The sequence below is a fragment of the Muntiacus reevesi genome, chromosome 2 (genome assembly GCF_963930625.1).
Source record: "Muntiacus reevesi chromosome 2, mMunRee1.1, whole genome shotgun sequence".
NCBI classification, from domain to species: Eukaryota; Metazoa; Chordata; class Mammalia; order Artiodactyla; family Cervidae; genus Muntiacus; species Muntiacus reevesi.
In genome coordinates this window covers 109,018,363-109,038,265 of record NC_089250.1, presented here as the reverse complement: position 1 = coordinate 109,038,265, position 19,903 = coordinate 109,018,363, and the positions used below count along the sequence as shown (strand labels likewise).

The 19,903-nt window shown below is 39.5% G+C and overlaps 1 protein-coding gene across 2 annotated transcripts in view; it reads right to left on the bottom strand.

Moving 5' to 3' along the window:
- The window catches only part of VCL (vinculin), a 109,019-nt gene extending 90,061 nt beyond the window's left edge, over positions 1-18,958 (bottom strand). For both annotated transcript variants that reach the window (XM_065922658.1, XM_065922657.1), the window contains exon 1: positions 18,690-18,958. In XM_065922658.1, coding sequence (XP_065778730.1) covers positions 18,690-18,857 — 168 coding nt within the window. In that variant the 5' untranslated portion in view covers positions 18,858-18,958. The remainder of the gene's footprint in view (positions 1-18,689) is intronic.
- Between the last annotated feature and the right edge of the window lie 945 nt (positions 18,959-19,903).

Sequence of the window (19,903 nt, the reverse complement as noted above, 5' to 3'; positions counted from 1 at the left end):
GTGGGTCATATGGCACAGCACTTCTGTGCCAGCACTTCTCACCACTACTGTAGTGTGAAAGCAGTCATAGAAAACATGTCAATAAATGTGCAAGGCTGTATTCCAATACAGTTTTATTTATGGATATTAAAATTTCAATTTTACATAAATTCACGTGTCACAAAATATTCTTCTTCTTCTGATTTTTCAAATACTTCAAAATTAAACACTATTCTTAGCTCCTGGGCAGTACAAAATTTGGTCCACGGTCTGTAATTTGCTAGTTTCTCTACTCCATAGAGAAATACAAACAGAAAGGGGGTAAAGTGTAATAACCATCAAGAGTTAGAATAAGATAGACAAGATTATACTATAATTATATGATAAGTAGTACTAAACAGCAACACATTGCAATACATAAATATATAAAATATCTTTCTTTGATAAGAAACATTGTATACCTAAAATTTTAACAATGTTATATGTCAAATATATTCAATTTTTAAAAAGAGCTGGAAGGTACCATCACACATCAGTCAGGATGGCTGCTGTCCAAAAGTCTGCAGGCAATGGATGCTGGAGAGGGTGTGGAGAAAGGGGAGCCCTCTTGCACTGTTGGTGGGAATGCAGACTGGTACGGCCACTATGGAGAACAGTGTGGAGAATTCTTAAAAAACTGGAGGTAGAACTGCCATGTGGCCTAGCAGTCCCACTTCTGGGCATGCACACTGAGGAGGCCAGATCTGAGGGAGACACGTGCACCCCAGTGTTCATCGCAGCAGTGTTTATAATAGCCAGGACATGGAAGCAACCTAGATGCCCATCAGCAGATGAATGGATGGGGAAGCTGTGGTGCATATACACCATGGAATGTTACTCAGCCGTTAAAGAGAATTCATTTGAATCAGTTCTGGTGAGATGGATGGAACTGGAGCCCATTATGCAGAGTGAAGTAAGCCAGAAAGATAAACACCAATACAGTATACTAACACATATATATGGAATTTAGAAAGATGGTAACGATAACCCTATATGCAAAACAGAAAAAGAGACACAGAAGTACAGAACAGACTTTTGAACTCTGTGGGAGAAGGTGAGGGTGGGATGTTTCGAAAGAACAGCATGTATATTATCTACGGTGAAACAGATCACCAGCCCAGGTGGGATGCATGAGACAAGTGCTCGGGCCTGGTGGGCTGGGAAGACCCAGAGGAATCGGGTGGAGAGGGAGGTGGGAGGGGGGATCGGGATGGGGAATACGTGTAACTCTATGACTGATTCATGTCAATGTATGACAAAACCCACTGAAATGCTGTGAAGTAATGAGCCTCCAACTAATAAAAAAAATTAAAAAAAAAAATAAAAAGAGCTGGAAAAAGGAATTTAGATGAATTTAGAAAACAATGGGAAGAGGTGCCAGTTTCTGGACAAGAAAGTGTTGAGATCAGAGTTGTACCTAGAATCTTTACTTGCCAGTACTAGATGAGAGTGAGAGGTTGGTAGAGAACTTTCAAGAACAGGTAATATTAAAGCCTAATCTAGGCTGGTAGCTTTAAGAAAAGCGAGGGCAGGGAACGATATGGAAGGACTAACAAAACACTACTTAAAAAAATGATGAGGAAAAGGTTTATTTCACAAACATAATAAAAGAGGTCAATTTCCAGAGAAGGGGAATAAAGGTGATTTTTGCCTTCCCATTCCTCAGTGCCTTCAGTCGAGTAAATGACTGCAGTTGACTGAGGAATTTGCCTTTCTATGAAAGCTTTCAAACATACAGCCCAAGTTAGAATTTCCAGTTCCAAGATAAAAGTTCTCGGGGTACGTATCAGGTAAAATGTAGCTCTCATGTTTTGGTTTTAGAGATGCGACAGATACGGCAGTTACAGAGGTGATGTTTATTTATTTATGGCTCCTTTCACTCTAGAGAATTTTCAGCGGCCTTCTCAAATTAGGAAAGAGTATTCATCCAGTGTACATAGATATATCATTGCCCTCAGAATTTAAAAATCACCCTGCTGATAGTGACTCAGAATTTATATCTATCATTGCTTGCTCTGACAGAGGAAAATATTGCACTGCTACAAATACAACCAATTCAACATTCTAGGGTCTATCAAATGTGAGCAATCTGAGTCAATGGGAACACTATATGCTTCTAGAGCTCAAATTTGGAAGCTGGGTGGAGTTGGAAGAAGAGGGCTGTAAACAGACATGCACATAGTACAACAGCTCTAATTCATGGTAGTATTTGATAGGAAACATGGCCACACCTCATGGAAACATAGCAAAATTAGAGATTAATTTCAACTAAGCAAACTAAATAGAGCTTCATGGAGAAAGTGACATCAACACTGGACCCATTTTAAACAGGAGAGGAAGAATAATTCCAGGCAGTGAGAATAATGCAAACAATAATGATAAAAAGATGTGGGAAAATACTTGCTTTTTTTTTTTTACTTCAAAAGTTGTACATGTTCACTGTTAAAGACAAACATGAATTACGGTAAGAAAAACAAAAAATTTTAACCTGAAATCCCACAACTCAATCCCACCACATTTTAGTATATGCTCTTCCACATATAAAATAATGCAAAATATGGGAGGGAGGATCAGGAGGTGGGAGGGGGGATCAGGATGGGGAACACATGTAAATCCATGGCTGATTCATGTCAATGTATGGCAAAAACCACTACAATATTGCAAAGTAATTAGCCTCCAACTAATAAAAATAAATGAAAAAAAAATACAAAATGGGATCATTCTAAACATATCCACCTGCTGTTTTTTGCATAACATCTTAGCATACAAAATCTTTCCATGCCATCTTGGAATACACATTGGAATAATTAAAAACCAAAAAAAAAAAAAAAAAAAAAATTGGCATACCTGAGTTCAAGAGTAAGTACAGCCCTTCCCTTACAGTCCCTTCTTTGAGCTTCCAATTTCAATTTGATCTTTTCTTCCTGTCTTCTCTAGAGAGTTTTCCTGCTTCCACATGAGATCAAAAAAGTATGGATACAACTTGCTGTGTCAATAAAATTGTTGACCTCTTTGAAATTTGATAAGGATTCTATTTATTCTGTCATGCAGTTCAAAGTGATTTTATTCTGGGAAATCCCATGGACAGAGGAGCCTGGCAGGGTAGAGCCCATGGGGTCACAAAAGAGTCAGATACAACTTAAGGAACTAAACAACAATAAAAGTGCCACCCTCCTAATTTAAAAAAAAAAAAGTGATTTTATTTGCATAATTAAAACTGGCCCTGTTACTTACTAGCTCAAGATTCTATGAGCCTTAGTTTTCCCACCTGTAAAATGGGAGTGATAAGCACATAGTATAAATAAAATAATTGAGGATACATAAAATAGTTTTTAAAACATCTGTTTTACTAACATATTGTTGAGAATACTATGAATCCAAACGTAAATTACATAATAAAGACGCTATCTCTAGAATGTCCCCTCTTTATCTGCATTCCTCCCACTGCTTGAAGGCAACCTTAACCATTTTGGATGGGTGGCTCTCCAACTCCTGTGTCTCACTTGCTGATCTATCTCCTCACCACTACCAGGGATGTCTTACTAAAGCTCAAAACTATCCATGTTAAACATCAGCTTAAAATCCCTCCATTGCCTAAACATCCAGGGCTTAGAATGTTCATGAAATAGAGTTCATGAACAGAACATAACATAAAACATAATGTCCCTTCTAAAAATTATCCTATAAATGTACCTGCACACATATAAAATGACATATCTGTGTCATTCATTGCCACACCGCCTGAATTAGTAAAAGATCATAAGTAACTTAAGGTACTTCCACAAGGGTCTAGTTAAATAAACTGTGTTACAACCATCAGTGAATCATTATGTAACTATCAAAAGAAGAGAAAGCTTGTATGGAGCAAGTTAAAAGGATATACTATTCAATACAGAAAATATTCCCAATATCTTATAATAACTGTAAATGGACTATAACCGTTAAAAATTGTGAATTACTCTACTGTATCTATAACACTATATCTATAACATATAATATTGCACATCAACTATACTTCAATTTTTAAAAAAAGGGAAGATAGGACTTCTTTGGTGGTCCAGTGGTTAGAACTCTGTACTTCCACTGCAGGAGGCTCAGGTTTGATCCCTGGTCAGGGAAATAAGATCGCTCGTGCCATGTGGTATGGCCCAGAAAGAAAAAAATGTAATTAAAAAAATGAGAAAGTTCTATATAAACTGATAAGAAATGTTCTCCTAAACAGGTTAAGGGGTAAAAAATCAAGCAACAAAATAGGGTAATAGGTCACCATTTGTATAAAAGAGGAATACAACTTTCTGAATATGCATAATTATCTCTAGAAACACACTCAAGACATTTGGTCTCCTGTGTCCATTAGTTTCCTCTGAGGAGGAAACCAAGGTGGCTAGAGTTCAAGGGTGGGACGGAGACAATTCACTATTTTAAATTTTGAACCAGGGTAAAATTTTCACTTATTCAAAAATTGGAGGTTTGTTCAGTGATTAATACGACATGTAAGTTCCTTCACAAACTAGCACAATCTACCTTAACAGTATCATCACTAAAGCTTCCCTACTCCCTATGGCACACTCACACTCTTCTATCTTTTCATTCTCTCTGCTCAGAAGGCATTCCAGGTTTTCTCTGGCTGGTGCACTCTCTCATGCTTCAAACACTGCTTCTCTGTAACACAGAATGAACTTCCCCTCTTGTCTTCTTTCCACCTTATTCTTTAAAAGGTCCTTCAGACTTTGATTACAAGTTTGTTCCCTTGTATTAGAAGTTGGGTTTGCAGTCCTCCATGAGTTCGTCAGTTTATACCCCTTGGGGACAAAGTCCAACCCTCGGAAAGCATTAAAAGTGTGATGAGATAGCAGCATTATTTGCTTTAGCCAAACAATGGAAGCAAAATGTGATAAAATGGAATATTATTCAGTCTTAAAAAGGAAGGAAATTCTGACACTTGCTACAACACGGATGAAATCTGAAGATACATTGCTAAGTGAAATATGCCACTCACAAAAGAACAAATACTGTATGATTATACTTACATAAGGTACCTAGAGAAGTCAAGTTAAGCAGGAAGGAGAGTGGAATTGCACTTACCAAAGAAAGAAATGGGGAGTTAGGGTTTAATGGGTACAAAGTCCCAATTGAGAAAAAGAAAAGATTCTAGAGATTGCGGTGATGGCTAAAGAAAAATGTGAATATACTTAATGCCACAAAACAATATACTTAAAAATAGCTAATACAGTAAATTTTATGTATATTTTACTACAATAAAAATTTTTTTAAAGAGGAAAAAACAAAAACTGAAACAGTGATTTCAACAGTAATGGTATCCTGGCATTTCAATAGATTTTATAAGTGCCTTTCTACTCTCATAGTTCCTTACACTCCAAGATGTTTTTCATCAAACAAAAGGAAAATAAAAGCAATCTTTTTAAAAAAAGTATGATGAAAGAACAAGAGACTATCAATACTGACAAGATTTTGAAAAAGATACAATTCTAAAAATGAAAAATACTGGGATTTAAATTAAAAACTCAATGGCTGAATTAAATGGCATATTAGACCCAGTTGAATGAGAATGAACAAACTGGAAGAGCTGAAGAAATAACCAAATGGAAAATATAAGCGGTTCAGATATACAGAAGATAGAGTGAGAAAATCTCTACACTTCCAAAGGGTGAGAACAAAATAAAGAAAGGCGAAAATTCAAAGAGATGATAGTTAAGAATTTTCTAGCATTGATAAAAGAAAATGACCCTCAAAATCAGGGAGCCCAAAAAAACCCCAAGAAAGATAAATAAGGACTGTAAAACCCACTAAGGAAAAAAATCATCACCTAGAGCAAAATAACAATTAGACTGATGGCAGATTTGAACGCAGGAAACACTGGATAATATTTTCAAGGTGCTGGAGAAAAATTACTACCAGCCTAGTTTTGTATATCCAATTAAATTATCTTTCTAAAAAAAAGATGGCAAAATAAAAGATATTTTCAGATAAAAGAACTAGAGTGTGTACTGCCCAAAGACCCACCTAAAGCTGTTAGTAAAGGAGAGACTTCAGGAAGAAGGGAGATTTGTTCACTGTTTCTCTTGTATCACAAAGAAAATGGTGAACACATAGGTAAATGAGGGGGAAAGCAACAGTGTAGGAGGACAGTGTCTAATCTGTGAGGTGAAAAAATCAAGAGAGAAACAAAATCTCAGACAACCATATATAAGGGGACAGTGGGATTACAAATATTTTGCCATTTTATTCAAGTAAACAGTAAAGGTGCCAATTAATTTAAGACTTTGAAGCTAAATATGCATGTTAAAAAATTTCCAGAAAACCACTGAAACACTAGAAATAATATAGTTTTTTTTAACTCACGATTTCTTTTGGCGGGGGATGGGGCAGCGGGGGAGGGAAGGGCTGTGCTGGGTCTCTGGTGTGACACAGGGGCTCAGTAGTTGCAACACATGGGCTTAACTGTCCCTGGGCATGTAGGATCCTAGTTTTCCAACCAGGGATCAAACCCACATCCTCTGCATTGGAAGGTGGATTCTTACTCACCAGGGAAGTCCTTCTATTACTCTTATATTGATGGGACATTTGAAGAGATTCTATCCTTCCTTTCAGGCTAGAGATACTAACCTTTTCCACTATCCAGCATAATATGCAGTCATTAAATATTTGTTAAATCAATTTGGCTGTTCCAGAACAAGATGAATTGTATCTCACAGATGTATTATACTTTTCAACTCTACCTGCAAGAGCCAATTCCATTTGTTTTAGTGACTACCCCTTCAGGTTTTTTCTTTTTTAGAAAATAGAATAATGAATGCTTAGAATACAGCTCAAATCCTCAGTCTCAATTTTTGCTTTTAAATTGGGGTGGGTGAGGGGAGATAAATTTTTACCCTTACTATTGCTCCAAATAAAGGAGATATCAATCATAAATTTAGATGTCTGATTTAAATCATGAGAAACTGGCAATCAAAGGCTCAGGCACCTAAACTGTGCGATATATTTTCCCCACAGTTGATAAAACTGTATATTCCACAACATATGGAATTCTACAGAAAGCTTTCACTGGCACTTTGCCTTGTTGAGTAAAAGTTAGGAGTTATACTGAGACATTAAGAAAAAAAAAATCAACATTGCCTTTTCATTAGACTAACATTTAAAATATGCCTTAAAAATCATGTGAAAATATATTAATATATCTAACACTCACTGAGCTCTTACCTGTCAGGCATAGTTCTAAACATTTTTATGATCTCATTAATCTTCAAGATACTACACTCTAAGTCAGATACTAATATTAGCTTTGTTTTACAGAAGAGGACTATGAGGAACAAAAATTAAATACTTTCTCCAATGTTATGTATGTTGCAGGTGTCAATCAATGGCAGGATTTAAACCTTTAGAGTTTACTCTTAACCATTGTATTCTAGGCTGAATTACCTTGTCTGCGTGCATGAATGCTAAGTCACTTCAGTCATATCTGACTCTTTGTGACCCTATGGACTGTAGCCCACCAGGCTCCTCTGTCCATGGGATTCTCAAGGCAAGAATACTGGAGTCGGTTGCCATACCCTTCTCCAGGGGAGTACCTTATATCTATATCTAATCTCTGACTTTGGTATTTGCTAACTCATGCTACTAGATGCACTTTGCCAAAGCTGTTCATTTGCAAAGCAACAAAACTAATAGAGAATCCCAAACCCATGCTATATTTTTATTTACATTTACATACCCTGCATGATTCTACGCTGAAAAGGATTATCCCCATCTGCACTCCAGGACTCTAAGCCTAGAATTTATTCACTTAGGAAACACGAATTAGATGATCCTACTGCATGCAATACCCCATGCTAAGCATTGATTTACAGCTGCTTTCCTAATTGGCAGCTAAATTTTGCCAAGATTCACCCATGCATGATATACATTTTTCCAAAGAAGCATAGAACAGTCTGGGGGTAGGGAAGCAGCAAGTGGTCTTCCCTCTTGTTCATTCAACAATCATTCCTTAAGACTCTGCTGCTGTTGCTAAGTCACTTCAGTCATGTCCGACTCTGTGCGACCCCATAGACAGTGGCCTACCAGGCTCCCCCGTCCCTGGGATTCTCCAGGCAAGAACACTGGAGCGGGTTGCCATTTCCTTCTCCACCTTAAGACTCTACTATGTGTCAAGCACTTTGATGGGTGCTGGAAATTCAGGGGCAAACACAGCAGAGTCAATATTTGCCCACAGGACTCTAGAGGGGGAAAGATGTTAAAGAAGCAATTCTCACACAAATAATGACTTAAAATTATAAAAAGCACAATAAAAAAAAATAATCATATGATAGAGGGACCTAACATAGTTTTGAAGGTAGAGTCAAGGAGGTCAACCTTTGACTTTTTAGAGTCAATCCTAAAAAGCTGATATTTAATATGGAAGTCAAGGATTAACAGAAATGACCCAAGTAAAGAATAGCTTTACTTCGAAATCCAAGTAAAGAGTAGCTCAAGCAGAGGGAACAGCCCATGTGATGGCCCACAAGCAGCACCCAGCCTTGAGGAAATGAATACCCACTGTGCCTAGAGAATCACAGGAAGAGGGAAGCTGAAGCCAATGCTCAGAGTTCTTTTCCTAATTAGGGGGCACACCACCTGAGCATTCTGCTGCTGGACCACTCACATTTTCTCCATGGCTCCAAGGAATAAAAACTATTGTTACCAACACACAACCCTTTAAATAATTTAAATTCCACAACAATTTGATGCGTGGAGAGAATGTAGATAAGCTAAATCTTTTATAAGATCATAAATTTCACCTGTTTTAACAACTTGAGGCCACAGACCATATCTGAAAGTTGGACTATAAAAAAGGCTGAGTGCCAAAGAAAGGATTCTTTTGAATTGTGGCACTAGAGACAACTCTTGAGAGCCCCTTGGACAGCAAGGAGATCAAACCAGTCAATCCTAAAGGAAATCAACCCTGAATATTCATTGGAAGGACTGATGCTGAAGCTGAAGCTCCAATACTTTGGCCATCTAATGTGAAGAGCCGACTCATTAGAAAAGACCCTGATGCTGGGAAAGATTGAGGGCAGGAGGAGAAAGGGGGCAACCGAGGATGAGATGGTTGGATGGCATTATTGACTCAATGGACATGAATTTGAGCAAACTCTGGGAAACAGTGAAGGACAGGGAAGCCTGGCATACTGTGGTCCATGAGGTCACAATGAGTTGGAAACGACTTAGTGACTGAATGACAACAAATCATTCAGAACACCAGCCAATGTGCAGAGCTAGAGTCTGATAACTAATTTTGCTGTTGGGTGAGAGCCATAGAATAAGAAAATTGAGTGTTACTAGAAATTTACCAGCACATTCAAATATCCTTATCTATTTGAATTAAATGAATAAAAACATGCTGTCCACCTTACAGATAAAAGATGATCCAGTTCTCCAGAGATGGGGTGGGGACAGAGAGAAGGCTTAAAATACAGGGAAGCTAGGTAAGTTGCTAGTTGGTCCCTCAACTTTCAAATCTAAGAACAAATATACCATTTTTCTTTCTTCACAAAAAGCCTAACTATGAGAATATGTTAAGCTTATTTCAAAAGAAGGAATGACTTTGACTTGGACTGTGGCCAACTGCAATGAAATTCAGCGACTTTCCCCTTAAAAATCATTCAACTGGAAATCTTATCAGTGGGAAATTCTCTAAGGGCCAAGACTCTATTTTCTGCAACTTAACAATACTTGTAAAACATTTGTAGTTCTAAGATTCACTACCTCTCATCCTCTATACATACACACATGCCACATTCATACCAATCCAATAAGCTGACTTCTGATACAAGTAACAGAAGTTTTTGGAATCTAAAGTTCCAATTATGAAGTCAACACAATATAATATTTATGAATCTGTTTATCTTTGTGATTACATAGGCATTAGTATATAGCAACATTTAAGGGCTGAAGAGAATACCAAGTCATCCAAAGGAGGCAAGAGATAGTGAGCTATCTTTATCATCATGAATAAACCTAGGATGACTAGTGGCTATAGTGAATATCAAAGCACAACACATTTATCAAAGGAACACTATGAGCATGAGATGAGAAAAGTGTGCATGTGTACTCAGTCATGTCTGACTCTGTGCTACCCTATGGACTGTACGGACAAAGGACCCACCAGGCTCCTCTGTCCACGGGATTTTCCAGGCAAGAATATTGGGATCAGTTGCCATTTTCTCTTCCAGGGGAACTTCCAGACCCAGAGATCAAACTCCACTCTCCTGCATCTCCTGCAATGGCAGGCAGATCCTTTACCACTGCACCACCTGGGATACCACGATAAGGAAAACACTGGGAATATCAAGAAGAATATAACCAGTCTTTGCCCTCCAGAAACCAACAGTCTTAGAAGGAGACAGCCTAGGGGAGTAGGGAGAGAGAGAGAAAGAGAGAAACAAGCACAGAATCAAATCAATTATCCAAAGATTCATGACCCAGCATATAAGTACAGAAGATCTACAAAGTTTTACCAACGGACTGGAAAGAAAGCAAGGACTCCCTAACTGCCTACATCTAATTATACAAGTCCCCTTTTATTCATTACTCTATCATATCTTATCCCTTTGTATACATATAATGCACAAACTTATTCAATGTAAAGACCCCATATCTTTTTTTTTTTTTTTTTAATTTTTCAGTGGGTTTTGTCATACATTGATATGAATCAGCCATAGAGTTACACGTATTCCCCATCCCGGTCCCCCATCCTACCTCCCTCTCCACCCGATTCCTCTGGGTCTTCCCAGCCCACCAGACCCGAGCACTTGACTCATGCATCCCACCTGGGCTGGTGGTCTGTTTCACCACAGATAATATACATGCTGTTCTTTCAAAACATCCCACCCTCACCTTCTCCCACAGAGTTCAAAAGTCTGTTCTGTACTTCTGCGTCTCTTCTTCTGCCCTGCATATAGGGCCATCGTTACCATCTTTCTAAATTCCGTATATATGTGTTAGTATACTGTAATGTTCTTTATCTTTCTGGCTCACCTCACTCTGTATAATGGGCTCCAGTTTCATCCATCTCATTAGAACTGATTCAAATGAATTCTTTTTAATGGCTGAGTAATATTCCATGGTGTATATGTACCACAGCTTCCTTATCCATTCATCTGCTGATGGGCATCTAGGTTGCTTCCATGTCCTGGGCTATTATAAACAGTGCTGCGATGAACATTGGGGTGCACGTGTCTCTTTCAGATCTGGATTCCTCAGTATGTATGCCCAGCAGTGGTATTGCTGGGTCATATGGCAGTTCTATTTCCAGTTTTTTAAGAAATCTCCACACTGTTTTCCATAGTGGCTGTACTAGTTTGCATTCCCACCAACAGTGTAAGAGGGTTCCCTTTTCTCCACACCCTCTCCAGCATTTATTGCTTGTAGACTTTTGGATAGCAGCCATCCTGACTGGCATGTAATGGTACCTCATTGTGGTTTTGATTTGCATTTCTCTGATAATGAGTGATGTTGAGCATCTTTTCATGTGTTTGTTAGCCATCTGTATGTCTTCTTTGGAGAAATGTCTGTTTAGTTCTTTGGCCCATTTTTTGATTGGGTCATTTATTTTTCTGGAATTGAGCTTCACGAGTTGCTTGTATATTTCTGAGATTAATCCTTTGTCTGTTTCCTCATTTGCTATTATTTTCTCCCAATCTGAGGGCTGTCTTTTCACCTTACTTATAGTTTCCTTTGTTGTGCAAAAGCTTTTAATTTTCATTAGGTCCCATTTGTTTATTTTTGCTTTTATTTCCAATATTCTGGGAGGTGAAGACTCCATATCTTTAAAGAGGATGTTGAGATTAGAGTTCTTTCAGAGCTGTTAATTAAGTTAACAGCTTAAAGAGCTGTTAACTAAGCAGTATGGCTCCCCAAACAGCACATGGCAGTGAAAATCCTGGGTAGTTATAACAGACTGGGTTTCCTTGCTTTTGTTTGCAAATTTTTGAGCAGGAAAGTGAATTAAATAGTTTGGGAGGAGGGGTGTTAGTGGTGGGAAAGGGATAAGAACTGGTGCATCTATATATAGTTAAGTTTGTATTTATATTTGTGGAAACAAATTGGTTTGGAGTAGAGGTAAAAGATTGAAAAAGGCTGAGAAACACTGTAAGAAGACTATGATTATAGATGTTTGTAAATTTCAACAATAAAATGTATAATACTTTTGTAACAAGAAAAACTGTTCTTTTTGAAAGACTATGGCAGCATGACAAAAAATAATTATTGATAGTATACTATTCACTAGCATTATTTTAAATGAAAAATAAAAGTTTATGATAAAAATACAAATGAAAAAAAATACAAATGAACAAAAATCCTCTACATAAATATTTATTTCAACTTCCTTCCCTAATTAACCTTTCTGTAAATTATTAAGGAGAAACAGGTAAGACAGCCTTCCTCTCATAACCATTCCCAACACACAATGAATGAATAAGAAAATTACAGGAAAAAATCAGAGGAGTAGTCACCTAGATAACTCGAAACTTATGTTATCTTAACTTAACTGTCTATGTGGCCCAGTATACCCAAAAGTATACTGTAAGGATTCTACAGGTCCAGACAAGGAACAGAAAGACCAATGAAAGCCTCCAATGGGAGGTCCTTCCTCATGTATTAAAACTTTCATCTCTGGGTGTTTCAGAGTCTTATTACAGACTTGAACTTTACCCCTTAAAGCTCACTCTGAAATATTTATACTACATAGCACTGAAGGCTGTTGGACCTTAAAAAAGCCAAGGCTAAAGTTTGTTTTCTTCTTTTAGTCCTTTCTATTTGGGGAGATATAACAGCAGACTGGCCTGAAAGCAACATGAACTGACAGGCTGACCCTTCCTCAGCAAGTGTCCTGAGCACGCAGAATTATCCTAGGGAGAAAATTTGCTTGGATACCAACTCATCTCTGACATTTGCTCTTTCCACACTGCTACTTCTTTTGAAACTGCTCTAATGCTGGTTTATTATGTAAAAATATACCCCACTGTCGTCGTGACCATGACATAAGGTCCACTGAAAATGCTGGGCCCCAGATCAGCCAAAACACAAAAAAGAAGCAGATCAACTTTCTGAAATCTTTGTCTTCTACCATATGGTTCAAGGAAATAAAAATCTTTTAATGAGGCACTGATGACTCATGGTATGATACTGCACTGTAACTAGCAGAGCTCCAAACAATATATCAACCCCTGGACTAAACTGTTAAATTTTAAAAAGACAAAAAGAGTTCAAAAAGAATGCAAAATTTCAATGCCACTTTCAGACAGGAGGCAACATATTCACACATTATGAATTTAGTAAGTGGCCTGCATAGTTGAAATGACTCTGAAACAGAGAACCACAACCCAAAATAGCCTAACACTTTTGTTATCTCAAACAATGGGCAGTTAGCCATTCATTCCTCGCTCAGTATACATTCTACTTGTTTCAGATGAGGCCTATTATAAATTTGAAGAGACTGTTCAAATTCAGTACACCAGATGTTTGAAAGCTGGGGATGGAAGATATTTGCTACACAAAAATTCCTATTATAATATTTTGTGCATAAAAAATGAATGCTATGTATTTAGTATTTTTTAAGTTATATTTCATACCTATTACCAACTTGACACTGGAAATAAAGAAGCAAACACACAGACATGGACCCTGCCATTGAGAAACCTTCAAGCCAGTGAAGACAAATACTGACCAAGTATGATGGCTGTCAAAAGAGAAAAACAATACACGCTATGCTGGCTGTATACTGTTGATAATTAAGATGTTCCCATCCTACCCTCTTTCAAGGTGTGCCAGCAAAACCCAAGGAAGTTGTCAGAAAGCTTTTAAAATAATGACCCTCTCAGATGTGATACATATAAAACATAAGTATTTTATATATATATATATATATATATTATATATAATATAATATATATACTGATATCTTCATCTGTAAAACTGGGACCATAGCAATATCTGCCTTAAAGGATTGCTATGAGATTATACATATGTTTATATGAAAGCATTTTATAAACTAAAAAGAATCATACATTCTTATTATTTACCTTAATTTTTCTTTAATATAGGAATGAATATTTTCATTTTAAAAATTAGAAAATACAGAATATTAAGAAGAGAAAAAAAATCACCCATAGGCCTGTCACCCAAACATTGCTATTTATTTTAAATGAAGTAAGTCCAACATCAACCAAAACAAATTAAAGTAGGAATAATTTCAGATGTTAATACAAATAACGTATTAACAACAAAATAAACTGCTGATTTCTTTTTAAGAAAAGAACAGTCTTTCCCATCTATCAGTTTAAAGACAATGTTGCTATTTGTCCCAGAGCTGGTCCCAACAGGGTATGATATATGGGTGAGGCTCATAAAAGTCAAAGCCACAAAACTCCCAAAATAAATATTTCATGAGCCCCAGGAGTAATTACAACACATGCCCTCAGATGCAATGGAGAAGGCAAAGTGTATGAACCTCCATTAACAAAACTGGCATGACTTTACGGTCACAAAGACTCAGATTTCTATGGGCCACTTCAATGGGAAAAAAGAAAAATTTATATACCGTGCTACAACACAGACAGCCTAAGGCTTCTGAATTTTTCACATAGCTTTTAGAACTTGTACCCCTCCTCTATTTTTCCTTTCCCACCCTTCTTTCTCCTAGGTCCCCTCCTAGGTTACTGCATTAGAATCACTTTCTGTGTTTAAAATGGCCTTATTTTATACAATAGGATATTATTCAGCAATAAAAAGGAATGAATTTCTGACACATACTACACCATAGATGAAAACATTATGCTAAGTGAAAAGTCACACACAAGAGGTCACATTATTTTATGATTCCATTTACATGAAATGTCCAAAATGTGCAAACCCACAAAGACCGAAAGCAAATTGACGGTCGCCTAAGACTGAGGTATTAGGGGATGGAAGAGAATCAGTGAGTGTAATGGGTATAAAGTTTCTTTCTGAGGGAACAAAAATGTCCTAAAATTAGACTCTGGAGATGTTGTACAATTCTATAAATACACTGAGAAACACCTAATTGTACACTTTAAATGAGTGAATTGTATGGTATGTAAATTATATATCAACAAAGCTGTTTTTTAAAAAATGATCTTATTGACTAGAAAAAAGGACATGTAAATAATCTCATCCTACCTTCTCTCTAAGGGTGGAGTAAAAGTGATGACTCAATTGTGATGATACATATATAAAGTGACCAGACTACTTTTATTTAACAAATACACATGAAAAATTGCAAATCCAAATGAGTTTTGCTTAATGATTCCCTAAGTCCAAACTTGGTCCTCAGAGTCTCAGTAATTCTATGCCTCTGTTTAGGTAGTTCTTTCTACCTGTAATGCCTTTCTTACCACATCTTTAAATGTTCAAATACCACCTTCTTTGAGGCCAGTTCAGAGGTTACCTTCTCCATGAAGTCTTCCCCATGCTCTCAAGAAAAGTGACCTCATCTTCCTCTGAACTTCCATAGTTCACTTTCTCTGGGCCACTTAGGACTTTCAATCCAATATTACATTTACTCTGGCCACCATAATACTTACTGCTTTGATGTTAAAAGGGGGTTCTCAATAAATACCAATCTGATAAGTGGATGACTACTGCTTAACAATGCAGAATTTCTTCATCACTGGGTATATTTTCATTTTGGAAATATTCAAAAGTCACTTTAGACTCAAAAATGGTAGTAAGGTTAAGGAAGACCCATTTCAGACAAAATTTTATTGACCAAAATAAAACAAATTCATTTGTATGTATATAATCTGTAAAAAAAAAAAAAAAAAAAAAAAAAATCCCAAAAAGAAACATTGGAATAGGGATATAGCCTCCCAAGGTAACTGAAAGAAATGTGAATTGCATGCATATTGGAATACTTGTTCAAAAATCAGATTTATTAGAGGAACATCACATTTCTTCCCTGATAGTTCTGTTATCAGGCTCTACTAATTCTTCTTCTACTGTATTTCTAATATAGTCCTAATTCCTGCTCCATTTTGCCTGCCAAAAAAACCCAAAGTTCTCTCATTTTCTTCATAATCAACAACTTTTCAGTCTCCTAATTTATCTGCCTTCCCATAGTTCCTTCTTTCCTTCAACAATATCAAGCCATCCCATGTGCCAATGTTAAGGGTAGGAACTGGGGAGCACATACATATCATATGAGGCACAATCTAGTTAGGAACTTGACACATGTACACAATTCATCACAATATTCAGTAGCATATACACAAGGGCCACAACAGACACCCTGAATTCCAAGCAATGGGTAAGTCCTCTGGGCTCCCCAGAACACAATCTATACAGTTTCCCTAACACACTCTTATCCTTTCCCTTCCATTCTTTTTCATTTTACTGGACTTCTGTTAAACTGCCCATACAGCATGCACTAACTTCAGCTCCAGTTTCTCTCCAGCTTGCCTCCCTGAGCGAGTCAAGACAATCTACTTGCTGTAACCTGGAAGTGACTTAATCACAAGTACTTTTATTCACCACTGACTATTTATCAACACAATTCTCCTCACTTTCTCTCTGCTAACTCCTATCAAATTTCTTCTTTTTTTTTTAATTTCTTCTTTTGTAATGTATTGGAAAGTATGTAATAATAAGTAATTTTGTTTTTAGCTTATCACTGCCCTCCTTTCTTCTGTGTTAGTCTCACAGAATCTATTACAATGTTTACTAAGGGACCGTAACACACCACCTTGGAGCTTCTTAAAAACACCAAGACCTTGGCCCAACCTCCTCAGTAAGTCTGGGATGGTAGCTGGACATCTTTATTTCTAAAAAGCCCCAATGGTGATTCTAACGCACATTTCAACCTGAGAACCTGATTTATTAAAATGTTCCCTATACAACAGACATTCAATTCTTATTAATTCATGCACTGAAGCTCATAAATAACTTTTCTCTAAATAGCCTAGCCAGGTATCAGCCCCTGGACTACACCAGCTCTGTTCCAAGTGCAACATGTGGTTTTAAAATTTCATTTCCTGAAGTACTCCTTGGAGGGACACTATTACCTTGTCTCTTTACATTGTTTCCTATTTGTTGAAAAATGGAGGCCTGGAATGCAGCCATGTTCGACAACACTACATAAGAATGTACTCTGGAGCCTTAGATTAAAATTAGTTATAAAAAGAACAAGAACAATGTAGAACTAGACATTTTGAATGAACACAGTATTCTTCCTGAATACAGTCTTAACTAAATCTACAGGGAAAACAGATGGGGAATTTGGTCAGTAGTGTCTTCCTAATTAGCAGTCTCCTGAACTGTCTCCTGAACTGGGGCCCTGAAGACTGAGGAAGACTTTCAGCAACTGAAGTGCATTAAAGCGCTCTAATCAGATAAGAAGCCCAAGCCGCACCCAGACCCACAGTGGCCTCCCAGCCTCCTAACTACCCTGACACACTATTTACACAGCTCGGTGGGGAAGCCTTATGAACTTTTTCCAAAGTTGCTTCTCACAGGCAGCAGCCTTCTGAGTCACCCACCCAGGGTGGGAAAGAAAGTGTGATATTAGCCAGCGGGGTGTTAGGAGACTGAACACCGCACCTCTTTTCCCATTTCAGAAGCGGGCTCCGCCTCCTCCAAGAATCACCTCAGTTACGAGTCACCGCTGAGGGCGACAGGGGTCTGCGGAGCCACTTAGCCACCTAGGAAAGTTGTGGCTTGGGGAGGAGACGCCCCGTTCTTTTCTCCGGCAGGAGCCGCAGATCCCAGATTCCACAGGCCTCTCCCGGCAGCTCCATCTTGCTTCCTGTCAGGAGGAGGGGCCGAGGAGGAGGGCCCCCGAGTCTGGAAAGGCCCCAGGGGGAGGAAGCCGTGTGACAGCAGGTAAAGCCAGGTGGAAATCTCCACAGGACTTGGGGGTGGGGGCGGGAATGAAGAGCAGCAGGGTTACGCGAAAGGGGGAAAGGGATTCGTGGTCAGGAATTACTGCATAAAGAAGTCACCCGGCGTTTCTGAGCGCCAGAGGTGTGAGCAGAAGTACTCCTCAGGAAGGGAGGAGACAGACATGAGGGGTCAGTAAGACAAGTGGATAAAAGGGCCGGACCCAGCGGAGCTCTGGGGAGGGGTGGTGGGTGAGGCAGGTTTCAAGGTGAGGGGCAGAAGTATCAGAAGGGAGAACAACGTGGCTCCTATTTAAGAATCCCTGGAAGGAGAGGCAGGGAGTCAGTAGAGGAGCCCGCCAGCCCAGAGGCCAGGCCAGGGAGGCCTAAAAAGGAGCTCCCTCCTCAACGGGAGGGGCGACAGCCAGCTGAAGGAAAGGGGCTATCAAACATCCTAACACCTACCATTTACTGAGCGCTTACTACAGATCATAAGCTGCGCTAGGCACTTTATAAATACCACCTCACTGAATGTTCACAAGAAACCCGCGAGGCAGGCATTATTAGGATTGTCCCCATTTTATAGATGAGGAGACTGAAGCTCAGAGAGGCCCGAGGGCTCGCTCAAGGTCAGAAAGCGGGGAAGTCAATATTCAAACCTAAGGCGATCTGGCTCCCGAGTCCACGCGCAAACTCACAGGCTGTGACCGGGAACCGTGAGGCGAGTCAGGACCCCAGGAACATCTCCCGCGCCCGTTCCCCCAGGCCCAGCGCGCTCACCCGAACGAGGTTGCTGACCGCCGCCTGCACGGCGGCCACAGGCGCGGTGAGGTCAGGGATGGCTTTGCCGTCCACCTCGCCTTCCTCGTGCATAATCACCAGGTGCGAGATCTGCTGCGCCACCGGCTCCAGAATGCTCTCAATCGTGCGCGTATGAAACACCGGCATCGCGGCGGCGAGCGGGGCGGCGAACCGCGGGCTACAGAGAACTGAGAAGCACGGGCCGGGAACCCGCACAGAGACCGACTCGGAGCAGCGACTACGGAGTCGGGGCTTCCCTCAGCGTAACCAGCCTCACCGGCGCCCCGCCCGCTCACGTCGCCGCGCCCAATGAAAGCGCCGCTCAGACCCAGGCCTCCACGCCTATTGGTCCCTCTTTTATATGCTCCGCCCCCGCAACCGCGCCGCCAAGATCCCACCCCGCCCCCATTCCCAAGGGAGGGGCCTAGGATTGGGGCTGCGCCGCAGGGATTGCGACCGGATTCCCGAGCCCTAACGCCGGGCGCTCCTTATAAGGGCATGGTGGGAGCGGAGCGTGCGGCTGGAGCCGGGGGCCCCGCCCCCGAGGCCGCCTCCCGCGTCGGCTCTGCAGAGCTCCGCCCCTCTGCAGAATCACCTCAGTGGGGCGGGGTCTCCTCACCTCTGTCGGCGCTGGAGGCTGAGGATACCCGAGAGCTGTAAGTCTGTTCCCTGTTCCCCAAGTTTTCCCTTCACACAACGCCCCAAAAATACACTTTCCACTTCCTCTCAGTAATGCTTTCAAACAGCAGAGGTGCCCAGAGGGACATGTGTCCCATTCGAATGGGACACACACAGCGCAGGCACACACACACACACGGACACACTTCACCCACTCCCATCCTCAGAGATAGTCACTGTTAACAGTTTGGTGTGCAGGACTTAGACCTTTGCTTCAGACCTGTCTACTCACTATCTTGTACACATATATTTTCTGAGTAAGTGGGATTAAGCATTTTCCAGGAACTTGATATTTTTCCCCTTAAATAAAATCCCCTTGGTTATCCCTTTCTTGGTAAATATAAGTCTAGGTGGACCTCATTCTTTTGATGGCTGCATGATATTCCATTGCATGAAATCAGTTTCCCTAGTAATGGACATTTTTATTTTTCCCTCTTCAACATTTCTGCATGAACATAATGGTACTTGCTTCTGTATTGTTATTTTTTAATCACTAAGTCATGTTTGATTCTTTT